General features: G+C 41.5%; 1 protein-coding gene across 2 annotated transcripts in view; it reads right to left on the bottom strand.

Moving 5' to 3' along the window:
- Nucleotides 1-17,575, bottom strand: part of SORCS1 (sortilin related VPS10 domain containing receptor 1) — a 261,844-nt gene that overhangs the window by 23,930 nt on the left and 220,339 nt on the right. For both annotated transcript variants that reach the window (XM_063405354.1, XM_063405353.1), the window contains exons 17-19: nucleotides 13,028-13,141; nucleotides 11,420-11,591; nucleotides 2,494-2,680 (exon numbers count right to left, since the gene is read on the bottom strand). In XM_063405354.1, the coding sequence (XP_063261424.1) occupies nucleotides 2,494-2,680; nucleotides 11,420-11,591; nucleotides 13,028-13,141 (473 nt within the window). The remainder of the gene's footprint in view (nucleotides 1-2,493; nucleotides 2,681-11,419; nucleotides 11,592-13,027; nucleotides 13,142-17,575) is intronic.

Raw genomic sequence — 17,575 nt, 5'->3', positions numbered from 1 at the left:
CTTCCCCATACAATGGCTAGGAAGGGATATGAAAGAATGGCTCAAGCAACTCGGTTCTGCCTGAGCATTTCCCAGCACAGCTGGGTCAGGGAGGCCGAAAAGCTGAGCTGTTATCTGGCCAGCAGATGGGGTTAGCTCACTCTGGATAGACCTCCTGGTAGGAGACTGCTTTCTCCCAGGTAAGCTTCAAGAGGATTCAAGAAAATCAATTTCTGAGCTTCAAGCAGGGCTAAGGAGGCTATAGCCTTCATCTGTCCCAGGGAAAAAAAAACTGTACAAGCTTCAAAAAACTGAAAGGAGAAGCTTCTCAAAAGGCTCACTTGCACAGGTGATGTTATTCTGAAGCATCCAGGCAAATCCATAACTAACTTTGCAGGAGAAAATTTCAACATGTCAGGCCAGCTGAGAGACAGGCTGTTGGCTTGAGCAGTTTATATACAACAGTTTATACTGTCCATCCAACTCAAAATGCTCCTGTCTCACAGTAACCTGCATTTCTGGATCCCTGGAGCAACTGCAGGAAAGGCACTGCTTCTGTGCACTGGCCCCATGGCTGCAGCAGGATGAGGAGAGCGTGGGATGAAGGCTTCACTTTTATCTTTGAGACCACAAGCACTGAGGCTCAGGGCCTGCTGTTTTTTCCTGCAAGAAAAGGGCTGGTAAGGGAAGGTGGAAGGTGCTGGAAGGCCCAGATTTGGCTGCAGACATTTATGTATTAACCCTGTAACCAGGGATCAACCAGTTTGTAGCCCTTCCTAAAACTCTGGATATTCAGGCTGCACATTGCTTGTCTGTGGATCTTACAGTACAGTGTGTGTGTGTCCATTTTAAGGACAAGTATTTTTTGCAAAACCCCCCAAAGGCCAAGCTCAAACACCCCAAGCAGAATACTCAGCAGAGGGCTGAGTGGCAATGCAAGCATTCAAATAGGATTTAGAAGCTTTTGTGGATCAGGGTGTTAGACTCTGGAGGGGGCTGGATCTACTGTACATCCCTGTCCTCAGCAGGTTTATTTCTGGTCTGAGTGGCACCATGCTCATCTGTAATCTGCTTTGCAGTCCCTAATTCTTGTCATGTAGGGAAAGGTGAGACATATCCCTTAGTGCTGTCACTTCTCCAGAGAGTCTAGCACATATGATCTGGGCCTGGCTGCAATAATCCCTCAGTGTTTAAATCCTGTGCTGGCAATTACCTATGCAAAACACAGAAACATACACTATCAGCTGCTAAGTCACACAGAAAAATCTGAATCTCGTTTATTTCTTGTACAGCTTAAACAATCAAAATGTTTCATAAGCCTTCAGTGTCTCAAGAAAATGATTTAGAGCAGCTGTAGACCAGAAAAATATTACAAGTGAATGAAGGCTGGACATCTGACAAACCAAAGGTGTTTCAGAAGGGGGACCTTCAGGTGGATATTTGCTTCTGCTCCTCTGGTTCTCTTTCATAAAAATCCTATCTCCCACACTCCTGCCTCCCAGTGTTCCCATCTGTTGACACAATGGCTCTCCACTAAAGAGCTGCTCTCCTACCCTGAAAAGGGAGCTGCTCTCGTGCTGTGTGAACAAACCCCAAAACTGGAGGAATAGTGTAGGGAATGTGCCAAATCATCTATACAATATGTGGAGTTAGTTTGGTAGATGGTAAACAATATTTCTGTAAACATAACTTCATGTTTTGGAATTTCCTTTTTTCTCAGTTTATCTGGCACAGGGGCACACAGTCAAAATATAAATTACAAACAAACCCCCCTCATTGTATAAAGAAAATTATGGCCCCAAACAAAATCCATTAGGAATGTTATAAAAGTTTGATAAATAGATTGACCCTTTGGGTTCACAACTGTGTGCTAGAATAAATACGAAAAAATACAATGCTGGTTTTATCCAAGAATGTGGGATACATTTCAGCTGTAAATCAGACACATATGAGGTATAAAAATGTTAAAAAGAGTAGCAGAAAAGCAATGTGAGGATAGTATATATTTTTTTGCAATACTATTTAATACAAAGATTTTGGTTCCTATGACAATGGAAACACTGAAATGCATTGGTTTCCATCCCAGAGGTGGGTGTGTTTCATTAGAGGGCAAAACATGCACAAAATAAAATTCAAAGCTTTTAGAAATCATTAAAGTTCCCTCAGTGTCTTTGTTGTTCTGGAAGTGTAAGCTTGATAATGAAAGTGCATTTCAGAAAGGGCTGGACACTCCTTTGAGGTGTCCCAAATTAGACTATCCAAAATTAGAGGTAAAACATGGTTTAAAAAGCAAAAGTTAATGATTAGACTCGATGATCTTAGAGGTCTTTTCCAACCTTAATGAATCTGTGTTTCCTCTCAGTCTGGAATCAAGGGTCTGTCTGGAGGACAGGTGAACACTCATCATTTCCCACCACTCTGGACCCAGCTGCCAAATCCCAAAGGTCCCCTCTAGCCACAAGCAGTAATTCCAGAAGAAGACCAGAAGCTACCCAGGGGTGTGAACACACTTACAGGTCACATGCAGGTAGAGGACAGCGCTGTCGGAACCCAGGCTGTTCTCCACCAGCACAGTCACTCGGAATATGCCCACGTTCTGGTAGATGTGCTTGATCCCATCTTCTGTCGAGCTGAGATTGGCATAGGACACAGCGATGCCATCTCCAAAATCCACCTGAATGAGGGATCTCTGCAGGTCTCCCTGTGGAGGAAGAGAAAGGATCCAACAGACTCTGTTCTGCCTTTGAGAGGGGCTCAGAGGGGTGACCGAGACCAACCAGAGAACAGTAACAGGGTCTGATGTACCAGGGAACAGCCTGCACTGACCTGGCAAACAACCTTGGCTGCTAAAGGTCCCTCCCTCTCATGTAAGATACAGCATCTTGCCTTACCTTTAAACATCCCCACTCCCTAGGAAAGCCCCCTCTGGCTCTGCAAGGTGCTCATGCTGGCTGTGTTCACACTTGCTGGCTACTGCTGTGGAGCACCTCCACAGCCTGCAGCAGTGGCCACTGTCTGAAATGATGGAAAATTAACACCTGATCATTAATAACCTTTCATAAGATTAGCTGAAAGGATATTTCATTTACTTTGGGTCTGTTTCTTCTTCCTTTTCTTTTCTTTCTTCCTTTTTCTCCCTCTTTGAGAGAGAAACAGTCCTCTGGATGCCCAATTTCCCTTCTGGAATGAAAGGTACCCATGTGAATGGCTGGCATCAGGCAGGCATCCACACCAGAAAGAGATCTGAATGTCTGTGACTATAAGAGAAAATTGTAACAGAACTTTTATATTCCTCATGTTCTCTCAGTCTTTTTATAACTTGTGAAGGCAGAAATAGTGGAGGCTTGCCTGAATGGAAAGCAAAAGCAGCAGAGCTATACCTGATGGAGGCAAGAGCAACAGATTTTCCCAGATGCTCTCTTTTAATAGAGTTGTTTTTACACTGCCCTGGCACCCTGCTGGAAGCTCTGTTGCTTCCAAATAGATGAGACAAAAATAACTGTGTTGCTCTGTTGTGGAGAATCCCAGACTGAAGGTGTGGCAGGGGAAATGGTCTTAAGAACAGAGTTATGTCCTTTGTTGACCTGAGTTATTAGAAAGATGTGCAGTTTCAAACATGATGCAGTGCTTTGGGCACTCCTGTCTGTTTGACTGAACCAACAGAAGCCACCAAGTGGGAGATGCTTCCACAGCCAGAGGTGACCAAACATGACCTCTGAACCTCTTTCAGAGGGGGACTATTATTGTCTCAAGTCCAGTGCTGGACTCAGACCAAATACAGAGATCTCTGAAGTACCCTTTGATGCTTTCCCAGCTCCTCCAGGTCCATCATTATTAGTTGTCTTTTCTTACTCAAAAGATCTCTTTGAACAGTAAAGCCATGCTGCTGGGACAAAAGCTTTTCACATGGTTAGAAATGTGCCACCACAGTGACCCCGCTGGATTTATCAGCTCTGAGCATATTCAAAGTCATGCAGTTGAAGTTGGTTTCAGGTCGTGGAATATTCCTCCACATATCTGAGCAGAAGATGAAAAGGGTGACAGCCTTTTAGAATAGCGTCATTTCTGCAAGTGTCAAAATTTGTGTTCTGATGAACCTTTCTTTATCTCGTCTTCATTTTGTCCATAGCCATGAAACTCTGTCTACAGGTGTGGCCAGGGAAAGGGGCCATTTCTAAGGCATACAAGATTTAGATTTCAATTTCTAGGTTGAGAAGATGCTGACAGAAACAACTGAAAATCTAATTAAAGAAGAGCTTCAGCTGCTGTTCCCCCAGTCTTTTTCATTTGTCTTCGCCTTTCCTGTTTTAAAACCCTTTGAACTGGAAATACATTTTCCATTGTGTAAGATCGAGGCGATAACATTCCTCTGAAAATGCCACATTTTGAAAATCTGACATTTCAAATTCTAGCTTAGGAAGTGGGAGAGAAAAGTCAGGAAAACAAAGAGACTGTGTTTTGACTTGTTCTAATATTTTATCTGTGCCAGGTAAGGGCACGAGCAGAGTAAGACAAGAAGAGAAAGCAGATGAGCCAAAATCCAAACATTTCCCCCACAGCTCACACCTGATTTAAACCAACCCAGCTATCACTGTCTCTGTCTCTGGCATCTCTCCAGAGCCACTTGCAAGAGGTTGTTTTACCAAGAGAAGTTTTGTTCTGCAACAATTTGATGTCTATCCATACATCTCGCAAAACCCCCTCCTGTTGCTTTTTCCAGCTTCTCCTTTTTAGTTTGTCAAGCTCAATACTCTGCAGTAGGATTTTTCTGAAGATTTTAGCTCAATTAAGGCAGATACAAAACCCCCTGCATTACCTGCAGGAGACAGACACTCCTGCTGTTGGAGTGTTTTCATGGATTAATTAATTATGTTTTTTTTAGATTAACCCCTTTCTCTGCAGTATGCACAAGCTTGGATATAACCTGAAGTACACTGCAATCTTGATAAAGACTTTTGTGCAGCCAAAGGCTTAAGCATATGCTGAGCCTTAAGAACTTTTGGCCTGAAATAAGCCCTCATAATTAAAAACACATTTCCCAAGGTCCCATATTAAACCCTTTACCACCTAGACAACATTAGTTACTAAAATGTAAATCAGAAATTTACTATTTTCTAAGGGATTTTCTCATTTTTTTCAAGCATATACAAAATATTCCTCTCTCCCTCCTCCCTGGTCCTGCCTCCTAACCCAAGTCCATCTTTTTCCTGCATCTTGACCAAAGGAGCCTCGAGTGCATACAAGACCTGGATGTTACCAAAAAACTCTGTGAAGCCTCCTGCCTCGGGGTGTATAAGAAACATCTCATGCAGTTGGCAACATTTTTTATATTTTGATTACTTTTAGGCAGCTCTCAATATTTTGGTGGATGTGAGATGTGAGACCCACCTAGCAGGATTCTCTCTCTCAACCACACCATTTGAATCTTGCCCTGAAAGTTGTATCAATGCATTTTCCTTCTTGACTTTGAGTATTTGTATCTAAGTGGGAGTATTAAAAAATGGAACAAATACAGCTCAAGGTTTTTAATTTTGGTTCCCATGTTTCAGATTTCATTTTTAAGTCTTTAATTATGCACTGACTTCTGTGTCTTCCTCAGAGATGTTGACAATAGATTTAATTATCCTTTGCAAGAAACAGACATGGCTACTGCTGGAGGGTTTTCGTGGATTCATTCATTGTGCTTTCTTTAGATTAACCCCTTTCCCTCTCTGGCATTTTCATGTCACCAAAAGAAATCATTTATCAAACATATTTTCACTGGAACTGAGTATCCACACATGGCATACCTTTAATCTATATCTGTTTAAAGTATATTCTTAATTTTTAACAGATAGTCAGATCCAATTTGATCAAGAACTAAAAAACACGCTTTCCTATGTAAATTCCTGCTGTCAGAGAGACAGCCTTAATTTTTCCAATCAGAAACTGAATAGAAAGGTGTCTTTTAGCAGGGCAAATAGCTTGATACTTTTCACATGTACTTCTTTTTCAACATCGAATAGTGAATTGTACTGATCACATCACTCATCCTGACTGCCAGTTGTGCCAGCTCAACTCAGCTATGAGCTCTTTTTACAGTACTAGATCTTGTGTGTCCCACAGGAATCAATAATAGCCTCTCAGAATAATGCAGAATAATTCATCCTGTGTGACTGGAAGTGCATTACAAGACTGTAGTGCTGTGTGTCATTAGGAAGGCAAGGTCCACTTTCACACATTCTCATGGAATTTCAACAATGAATTTAAAAATGCATGAAAGGCTCTGATTTCTCTCAACCAGCTTATCATCAGAAAATGCAATTATAACTCAGATGACACTGGTCTGGGGCAGGGTGCAACTGTGTTATTTGTGTGTTATTACAGGAGTGTAGTGCTGTTAGTAAGATAAACAGCCATGATTCAGCATGTGCACTGAAAGTTAGGATGAAGGTTTCATATTTCTGTAATCATTACTTAACAGCCTTGTGACATGAAAAGAGGGAACACAGAAGGATACCACAAAAAAAAAAACCAAAAAACCAAAACAAACAAACAAACAACAACAAAAAACACCAAAACCAGACTATGCTTCTAATTACTGCTATCTTTGCACCTTTAATTTGAGTACATCAACGATCAAAACAATCCTAATGCTAAGCTCATCTCCAGAAACTTCAGCTGAGCTGAATACTGAATTGCACCAAACAATGGTGCTGAGGTGGGAAATGTTCATGGCCCTGTGCCCCCAGCAGGATCCCCAAGCTCATTAAATGTACCCCAGACACGGTGTGCCTTGTACAGCCGTGTATCAACACTGTCACTGCGGAGAGCCACGGCAGCTTCGAGGACATTCAGGGCTGCATTTGTATGTTCACATGGTAAGAGAGAATCTCTGGATTTATCAGCAATCACTACACAAATGCAAGCCATGGGGGAGATGAGGCAGGAAGCAAAGCTCTATTTTCAAATGCGAGAATAAAAAACCAGAAAGTTTTAAGTTTCTTACTCAAGGTCATGCAGAAGGAGCTCAGAGTGTGGTTCAGGAATGAGTTCAGATTGCCTGAATTCTACCCTGTGGCCTGAAGTGTAGGAACAAATTAGCTTTCCCCACACATTAGTCTAATCCAAACATCACATAGCAGCAGCAAGCAGTTAAAAGCAAGCCAAAATCTACTCCCAGCAGAGTGACTTTGCCAAGTGAGAACTGAGGCAGACCTGGAATGTCAAAGATTTTTGGCTGTCATTTTATCAAGATAAAAAATAAATTAGAGGAGGCAGTTTCTCTGTGAATTATCTGTAATGAAACAGTCAAAGCCCTGAACCTTCCTGCCCTGAATGTCTTTACCATCCATTTCCTCAGCACAGATGTGTGAGCAATCAGATGAAATAAGTTTGAAAGCCATTGTGCTGAACAGCATTGCTCTGGAGGCTGCAGCTTGCAGAGTCTCTGCTGAAGCAGCACAGCAGCACAAGTGTCTGATGTTCACACAAATAATTCCAACATACAAATAACAATTGTGGTTCTGACAGGCAAGAGATCTACGTGACCATGTGATCAGGAAGGCACACAGAAACAACACACACTTAGTAAAATCCTTCTATTTTCCACAAAAGAGAGGACAAAACCCAAGGACATTAAGTTGAATAACTTAAGTAGGAAATGTTCCTTTGTAACTTCGCGTTTTGGTTTCCTTCTGTTGTTGTCCAAAAATAAAGCAAGGATTCAGGTTTTTAGGCTGAGAAACAACTCTTGTTGAATGCTGCAATGTGAGAGGTACCAGCCCTGACTCTCTGCATGTAGCCCAGGCCAGGGCAAAGGATTAACCTTTAAACTGGCAGCATGTTTAGGCAATGAAAAATTTGCTTTTAAGCATAGCTACTTTTCTCATGTGCTGTCATGCAAGGGCAAAAATGCTGTTGGTATTCTGCTTATCTCATGGAAATCTAAGAGCAAAATTCCCACCTTAAGTATGATGCCTCACTTATTAAACACTTCCAAAATACTTTGTAAAATGCAACACATGATAGTAAAGGCAATATTGATGATTCCTGGCTATTGTCACCCACTGAAGATATGATAATTATACTCAGATTAATTGGACAAATAACTTGGCCAAAGCTTTCCAATAATGGAACCATAAATATTAAGTGTAAGGTGACCTTGCAAGCAGTTTAGAGGAAGTCATAGAGAAATTTTAAAAGGTGACAGGAGATTTAGATCACCTTTGAAAGAATTCTTACATTCAGATGATTTAAATATGACCTGTTGGTTGGGTTTGCTTTTAATGATATTTATATGCTGCCAGATATAAATGCTTCACAGGAAAATTTCATGTGAGTCAGGGCTAGAGAAACTGGGCCAGAATCCCAGCTCTCAGAACTATCAGCAATGCTCAGTGTGCTCCTGGGTTTGGTTCCTGCCCTCCCTCCACTTGCAAAGACTTCAGTGATGATTTTCTTTCGTGCCTTCTTCAATAGCAGAACACTTTTGAATGCTTTGTCCTTGCTTCTCTTAGGGCATCTTTTGCTCACATTGTTTTTGTCAGAATGCACAGCCGTGGCTCTCAGCATCACCACAGGCACAACCAAGCTCTACAAGGAACCACTGTGCTCTGGTTCCTGCCCCTGAATCCCACACCTGAGTGAAAACATCAGCTTTTTACTGCTGCCATTTGTCTCTCCCTGCCCTCTGAGCAATCTGCTCCACTACAGAGATGCAGTGAATTTTCAGGGCCTCCAGTGAACCCGCTTCTGCAGTTTGTTCTTCTTTTCAAACCCAGGTGGGTTCCTAGACGGAGCAGAAAGCCCTAAAAAGATAACAAGAGTACAAATCTCAAAGAAGCTCTTGTACCTTGGCTCACCAGCTTTTCTTTTTCTTTTTTTCTATTTTTCCTGCAGATCAAGTGGAACATGGGCATGAAAAAAGATAGCTGGGAGGCTGCAGTGTATGAAACAGCTCTGCAGATTTGAAGGCTTCAGACGAACAGTCTCAGAGGGATACAGGAAATGTTAAGATGTAAAAGGAAAGGCCATTGCTTTTTCACACCCTAAAAGATATCGGCTGTCACTCACACTAAAGAAGGAGTCCTCACCAGGGTGTAGCACTCTAAAATACTGCCCACCACTCCAAGGGGCAAGGGTTGACCAGGACACACATTTTTCACACACTGTTGGGGGAAAAAATGTGCAAAGTGACATATCCAGCCCTTTTTAACTTTCCTGATGCCTCCCCCTCAGTAAAAATGGAATGGCACAGATTTTTTGGATACTGAACATCCTGGATTGTACTGTGCTATATACCTGTGCAGGGCAGAACTAAATAGAAATTGGCAAATTCTTGTCTTGTGATACCTCTGCCTTGTATGCAAGGGAAAGGAACTCCCCTTTGAGGAGCGGGGTTGGATTAAACAATCTCCAGAGATCCCTTTCAACCTCAATTATTCAGTGAAATAAATATCTATTTTATAAAAGGATGCTTGTTCTTTTGATCAGTTGTTTAACTTTTCTAGTGAGTGATGGATTTTTGTCACTGAAACAGTTACATTGGTAAATGGTTTAGTCCACACACAGTTTTGCTCCTTCAAGTACATTTTATTCCCTTATAGCTTGCACATAACCAGGCAAATATTCCTCTTTGCTGACTATTTCTTTTGCTGCAACACCCACACAAAGTCACTGCCAGACTGGGTAAAATTCGCCCAAAGCTTTTGTTGGTTGCTCTTTAAGTTGACAAATCTAGGAGCAGGAGGTCAAGATTCATCCAACAGGGAGAGTAATTGGAAAGGCTGGGGGCTGATCAATATTGCTTCAGCCCTCAGAGCAATTCCTAACCCCTTCCTTATCAGATAGAGGGGATGAAGAGCTCCCTATAGATCTCCTCAGAACTGACTCACTCACTCATCAAAACATCTGTTCTGTACTCCTTGACACCCAGCACGAGAGAGGCACCACCTCATACTGGAGAAGGTGTTGCTTCCAGACTCTGGGGCACACTGAAGCAGAGCTGCCAAAAAAGATCAGAACGAACAGAAGAGACAGAACAATGCACAGCAGCTCCCTGTATGACTGAGGGGTCAGGGCTCTCTTACATGACATGTGAGCTGAAGCACTCACAGAAGAAAGAGCAGGACATTTGTCCTGAGTTTCCCATTCTGTGGGTGATTGTCTCTCCCTCTGACTATTGGCATAATTCTTTGATAGCTTTGTGACTGACTATTCAGATTATCTATCTCCTTCTCCCAGTCTGTTTTAAAACTTTGCTCAGAAGAGAAAGGTACTGCAAGTGCAATTTTTTTTTTTAATCTGATGACTGACTCTTGTTTTGGACCTTTTCCTTTGCATCTTTGAATGGACAAATCAATAATTAAACTAGGTGACATTATATGTTCCCACTGTTATTACAGCATCACAGTAGAAATTCCAGTATAACTGTCAGTAGTGAAATTAAGTGATCATATTTTTGAGAAAATAAACATTCAGGTCAAAAATTGCTTCAGGTTAGATATAATTTATCATATGGTATTGCCTTTACAAATTAGGACCCCTGTTTGCTGGGGAAAACATTGATAATAAAGATGTAAAAAAAATAAATTCTTTCCTCACAGATGACATTTGCTATGGAGAGGACGGAAGTAATTTCCTTGAATACTCTAAACTATACTCTAAACTATAAAGGGATGTACTTTGTCCCTTGGTGTTAAAGCATACTTGTTTTAGGATTTATTAGCCAGTAAGAGAGGAAAAGGGGTAGAATTTTAAAGAAATCAATTTAGAATAAGAAAAAAGAGGAAACTGCTACTTTGTGAATTTTCCTGCTTGTGCATCTGCAGTTAAACACAGATAAAGAAGAGCTAAATAGAAAAAAGAGGTGAAAACATTTAAATATTTTTTTTCTATGGATTCAGGAATGGAGGGAGCAGAACAATGAAATACCAAGTTAAGTTACAGATATAGCAAAAACACAGATCGGAGCCCAAATCAACTTCAGAATGTCAATAAATTTCAGACTTAATCCTGCTGAGGATATCTTGGGATTTCATCTATAAATGCCTAAACTTTAGTTCCAGTGTGTTCCAACTTGTGTGATGGGGACCCAGCTGCATGTGTACTATTTGTCATCTTCTATTTAAAATCAGTGGAAAATAAACATGGAAATTCAGTTTCAAAAAAAACATCAGGAAGCAAAAAACACAGTTAAGGGTGGGGGGAATCAGAATTCAAACCTGCAGTCCTCAGTTCTCCTGTGAAATTCCCAAAGTAAACCAATTCCCAGTTTCTATCAACCTCTCCCAGACATCACAACGCTGCTCCAACCCTTTCACCTCCCCGTGTTTTGGGGTGAACTCCGCGCAGCGCCGTCCTGGCCGTGACTCCCTTCACACCCCTGTCCCGCAAACTCCCCGCGTTCGACTGGCGCCCAGTGCCCGCGGGGCCGGGCTGTGGGCAGAGCAGGGCCTACCTCCTCCAGCTGCACCAGGAAGGTGACGTTGTGTCCCTGCTGGGCCGTGAGCCGCCCATCGGCCGTCAGGATGCGCAGGCCGTGCGGGGGCTTTCCCGGGCACTGCTGGCGCTTGGCCGTGTACCGCTCGCGCACCCCGTCCGTGCAGTTGTTGGAAACAACCTTCCGGTACCTGCAAAGGGACGGGCACAGCTGGGAGCGGGCTCCTTTGGACTAAGGAGATTGTTAGAAAACAGAGATTCCCAGAGGTATTTCAGCATTTGTCTCAGCCAAGCACTCCTCATGTGCCTGACGCACCAGGAGCTCATACTGTTGATGGCATGTGATAATTTCCTGCAGAGTATCTCAATGTCATGTAAGGAACCGTGTCAAGAGTGGTTTCCCCGGGGAAGAAGAAACCCCCACTTGATGCCCTGGGAAATGCCTTTCTAAGAACAGTAAGAAAGAAACTTACTCCCATGTTCCCTCAGTTCAAGCATGCAAATCATTGCTGAAGGTTCCTCGTTCTTTGTGTTACCATAGGTTGGTTTTTGGTGAAGGAATTTTAATATTCCTGATCATTCTTCCGTATTGGACACTTTCCTTAAACCCCAACTTAACTCCTGCTCACACCAGGAGGCATAAACACCCGTCTGACGCCACCTTTTGCCTTTGGCCCCTTTTTACTGCCTTTTTCCAGTTCTTTCCATATATAGTGGACACCTTATCGTTTTTTTTTTTGGCATTATTAAAATTCTGTTTCTGCACAAATGGATCAAGGCTGCCTCTCTCTATCTCTATCTCTGCCATCGGGGCAGAGGCCTGAGGAAACTCAAAGGGGTTCGATCGCCCGGGTTCAGACCCCCGGGAGTTTCAATACCATAAATTGCCCAAACTATAAAATGATATGTTACGAGTTAACCATAAAGTTATGGATAAACTATATACACATACAGTGTGGCATCGTATTCAACTGTCACACTGTTGGGCAAAGTTTAACAACTTTTCTCACATGTTCTCCACTTCTTATGAGTTGTGAGGCAAGTGTCTCTTAAGATGTAACCCTCAAGGGCTAGAACAATAAGAATTGAAGCAAAAAGCAAATTCTGCCCATCTTTCTGTGCAAAACACTCCAAACACAGCTTGGGTTGCTTTCTTTGCTTTAATCACTTGCATCATAAATAAAGTCCGCCAAGATCTTAAATTACATCTTCCACTGACTTCCAAGAGGGCCAAAGAACAGTCAGCATTCAGGCCAGCTGCCCACCTATTACTTCACTTCACTTCACATGTACGTGAGTTTCATCTCTCTCTGCTAATTTATCTTCCAGTGTTTCTGCCTCACCTGATCTCACAGGATTTTAACAGGAGTCTTTTCAGAAACAATAATGATTTGGCCTTACAGTCTCCCCCCAAGTTTCTCTAAGGCCTAATCTTTCATGGAAAAGCCTAGGCGGTACATTATGGAGGTCTGGAATGACAGATGTGTAACCCAACAAAGGCAGTGATGAAGGTGTCCCAAGGGCTTCAGCCAGCTCTGACACATCTACAGCAGGTGTAATCTGTAGTTGTCATTGGGTTAAATCCACAGGGGTGCTCTAGCTAAATAAAGCCTGGTGAGCCACTTACCCGGTGCTGTTGAGATAACTCTGTCCAAGGCTGCAGTCTTTTGACAAGGAGGATGGGTTATACCAAAATGCTGGTAAACACTGGCCATTGCTGTGGCGTTCATATCCATAATCACTGTTGGAACATTAAAAGAAACCATCACATAAAACCCCAAAAGAACAGACACGGTATTAACTCGTGCTCTCCACTGTTAATACAAGTTTTGATTTTTCTCCATCTGTTTACAAGGATTTTTGATTTTATTTTTTCTGATAGAACAGATTCTTCATTCCACTTCAGCATTTTTAATTGGGGTAGTCATCTTGCATAAATCCCAGTATAAAAAAAAAGAACCAGAGCAGGTAGTTTATCAATATTGCATCAACTGTTCTCTCTCCACAGACTAAGAGTACCTCTCAGGATCAAATCTAGGCTCAAATATTTTTAAAAAATCCCAATAAAACAAAACAAAAACCCCCAGAAATCTAAGCTAAGTTAAATCACCACTGTCTCAGTCATATCTTAGAAAACTGAAGGTCTGAAAAGCTAATTGCATTTGGAACCTATACCACACAGGATGTAGAGGAAAATTTACAGCCCTGAGAGAGCTCTCGCCTGAAGGCATTAACAGCATATTTGGTAATGGAAAAGAATTCTGTGATCTTCAATTCTCTTTTTGTTTGGAAGAGGAGATGCTACCAAAAATCATGTTAGAAACAACAAGTCAAAGTTTAATCTTTTGTCACAATTTGAGTTTATCTATGACTAAATTTGCTTTGGTTTCATTAAAAAATATTTCAAATTGTGTCTGATTCCAAGTAAACAAAGGCTCTATAAAAATGTTATTGCAGGAAAAAAAAACCCAACAAGCAGACATCCTCTTTAATCAGTATTCCATTCACATGTGGGTTTACTTTACAGCCGTTGAGTAATGAGGACTGCTTGGCTGGATAATCATTCTTATTCCTTTTACTAAGCCTTCTCCATAGCTCATAATGGAGAAGTAATGGGATGTTGTTTCTAAGAACTGCTACACAGAATCCACCAACTCCATTCCGATATTCCATTTGCAACACAATCCTTGATCTTAACATGGCACTTTTCTGCAAAGTTTTTTAGTTATTATCTTTAATGTCTTGGTATCGAGTGGCCAGATTTTCCAAGAAAAGAGGATTAGAGCAGTGTTAGATTATGTGATTAAGGGCTCATATTGTGTATGTATGTAAAGATGCAGAGAGAAAAAAGAGGAGATGGATGAACCCCCAACAACCTGATCAGAGTTAGTGGAGCCCCTGCTCCAGCCCCTCCCAGAGCTGTCACAAGACAGCCATCAGTCCATGGCCAGGGTGAGACACACCAGATCATCGACAAGAGAGATATTTACAGAAAAATATTAACAACAAGAAGAGTGTTCAACTTAATGAAGACTTTGTTCAAGTGTCGTGAAAAAGTATGATGACTTAAAAAAAATGTAGTGAGTGACTAGTTAACAATGTTCAGAAGCTTAGTACTGGTCTAAGATATAAGACAAGGCAGAAAAAAGGAGATAATATGTTTTGATTTATCTTTGTTAAGTTTTTTGTACTGGTTATCAAGAAAAGACATCGAAAATAATTCAGTCACCACTTTTTACTTCTGCTTCAACATTTTTTCCTCTGAATAAAGAAAAAAAAAAGATGCTTTGAGGCAATCTTAAAGTGATAAGATTAAAAAGATGACATTAAGCAAAAGAAAATTAACGTTGCGTATCACTTGAGAAAACTAAACAAATATTAGACTGCATGACTGTTCCAAAGGAACATTTTGGCAGCGGAGGTACTTGGGATATCTACAAGTAACTGAGAACATACTCCAGGAAACAGCAATAAAGTAGATGACCTGAACGGTCTTTTCCTCATTTTTTTGACTGAATTTTCATCAATCTATTTACTCAGATGGTTGCAACTCAGTGCTGCTAAATTGCTTTGGAAGCATCAGCCAGACAATTCTCCCACTGCCATGTGCTTCTATAATCATCCTTGTTGGAATAAGAACACTATAGCTGCAGAATACACTTTGTAATGAAGAATAACACCATTATGATTTGCTTAGAGAAAACAAATATTTACATACAAATGGGACTCCCATATTTTTGTAATTCATTTGTAAACACTCTGCAGCACTGTATTCCTAAGTTATCGTGTGTGACTCTAATTAAAAAACTGTAACACTACACACAGAGTGTTCTGTAATCAGGTGAAAACAAAACAAACCAATACAGTGAAATCTGCCTCAGAGGGGATCAGTATTCACAATCCAATTTGATGCAGTAGTCTGGGCTTTCTTACTATGCACTTGTCTAGATTAAAGCTACTATTTTGGTTCCTATTCCTACCTGTAAATCTGGGCAAGCCAAGCTGGACTCGACTAATTTTGACTGTACTTGGATCATATTTCTCGAAGTCAAGGGAAAGAAATCCTAGGATTTTCCGCAGCAGAAACAGTTCTAAGCACAGAAGTTTCACAGTGTTGTTTTCAGGCTTGCAAATCATCTGGCTCATTAAGGCCCTACAGAAAAATCATCCCAGTAAATGACACGAATTGCTGCTCCATATCCCTCCACAGATGCCGCCCGTTCACCTCCGCAGTCCTGGAATCTAATGAATTCCTTGGCTACAGGCTGCTGCATGCAGAACACTGATGCTGACAACAAATTGCTGCCTACAATTTGGCACAACAGGCCTTTGTAGCAATCAGGAAGCATTACCATCAATCGGATGTCCATAGCACGAGCCAGTACAGCAGAGACTGGAGATGGGGAAGGCATCAGCCTCCGCCTGCAATCAGCTCCCTGAGTCATTGCCTGGGAACTGGGAATTGGAATTTGCATAGATTGATGACATTTTGTGCCTGCCTGAGAAGAACTCAGGTGACACAGATAATGTATCTCCTAAAAAGGAGTGGAACGTTTGCCATCAGGGATTGCTTTATCAGTATGAAGCAGCCTGTCTTGTGGCTCTCACTGATTATGGCTTTACGCTTTTACTGGTTTAAACTGGAATCCTATTTGTCTTAGTCAAGTACAACTGCAAGTTCTTTTCTGTAATTAGATACAAATTCATTCCAGATGTTTTGTACCTCTGTTCAATGCTCATGATACATTCCTTTTTCTAATGTTATCTTCAGCATAGGTAATAATCAAAGAAAAGAAATCCCCTACGGAAGTTTGTGATTTGAAAAGACACCTGACAAACATACTGTTTGGGAGAACTGTTAATTCACAATAAATTATTAAAATCCTACTGCTCTAAGATGTAGAAATAACCAGTTAATTCAGATGAGTGATTGCCATGTTCATAGCTTCTAAAAACCAAGATATGACTTAGCATGTAATCACAGAAATTCCTTAAGATTAACAGCTTCACCTTAAGGTCAGCTATGCCAGAAGATGACAGTGTTCCTTGTGTTTTTTCATGCTGTGCTTTCCAAACATTTTGGACATTAAATGGGGTGGAATTGAGCTATCTCTGAAAATAGTCACCTTTTTTTCTGCAGTTTCCAAAAGGCCTGGTGGGAAAAAAAAAACAAACAACTATGGCCACAGCACTGGAAAAGTCTCACCACCTTTTTATTCACTTACTACTGTTGTCTAATATTTAACCATGACTCAAGTGTAGATTTGTGTCAAAGGGGAGCTGTGCTTGTTCCCCAGTTCTACAGGACTTGACATAGGATTTAACTCAGAGAAGGATGGATTCAGCCACAGTCTGAACTGTGGATCTACAAAGGTGCACAGTTATAATTGCATCACAGTATTTGGAGTTGAGCTAAACCAGCTTATGTTAATATGGAACCTAAAATCCCCAGAATCTTTCCAGTAAATCCATGCCCAGTAGACACCCAGGCCCTTAAAGATGCAGAGATGCACTGTAGATTTTGCACAGTGAATCTGCATTTTCCACAAGCACTCAAAATGAACTAAAAGTTCATTCTAAATTACTGTTTGTTAGCTAACCAAGCCCGTAAGCGAAGGGTGCAAATGTAGGTGCATTTCAGAACTGGCACCTGCACGATCTGAGCTGATGGCTGGTGACACACAAAGCCAGCAGAATCCAACCACACTCAGCATCTGTCCCCTGCCTCCCTGGGGTTTGTCAGAACAGTTTCTCCTGATGCAGGACTCTGATGTTTTAGCATAGGAAGTAACCCCAGCAGGCAGAACTATAATTTAAGTGCCAGAGAATATAAAAAGAGCCAGCCAAGTCCTTGCTGATATTATCTGTGAAATACATAAATAGAACTAATTCCCAGTTGTACTAAGGTACCTTTGTGCCTCTCTCTGCCTATCCAAAACCACTAGCACCAGTACCAAGAGGCTCATACTTCCCATGAAGGTGTGAGGTATGGGAATACTGATGGAAGAAGCTGTCAGTATTAATGAAAGGAGGTTTAGAGGGAGGACTGACAGTGAGACACTTTACTCAAAGTTCCTATTAAAGGACCTGGCAGACAGGTGGCTGAAGGATGAACACCACCAAAGGTTTCCATCTGTGTCTGGGAGGTGTTTCTGCTGAAGAGATATCGCCGTAA

The sequence above is a fragment of the Prinia subflava genome, chromosome 9 (genome assembly GCF_021018805.1).
Source record: "Prinia subflava isolate CZ2003 ecotype Zambia chromosome 9, Cam_Psub_1.2, whole genome shotgun sequence".
Taxonomy (NCBI): Eukaryota; Metazoa; Chordata; class Aves; order Passeriformes; family Cisticolidae; genus Prinia; species Prinia subflava.
This window is presented reverse-complemented; position numbering and strand designations above follow the sequence as displayed.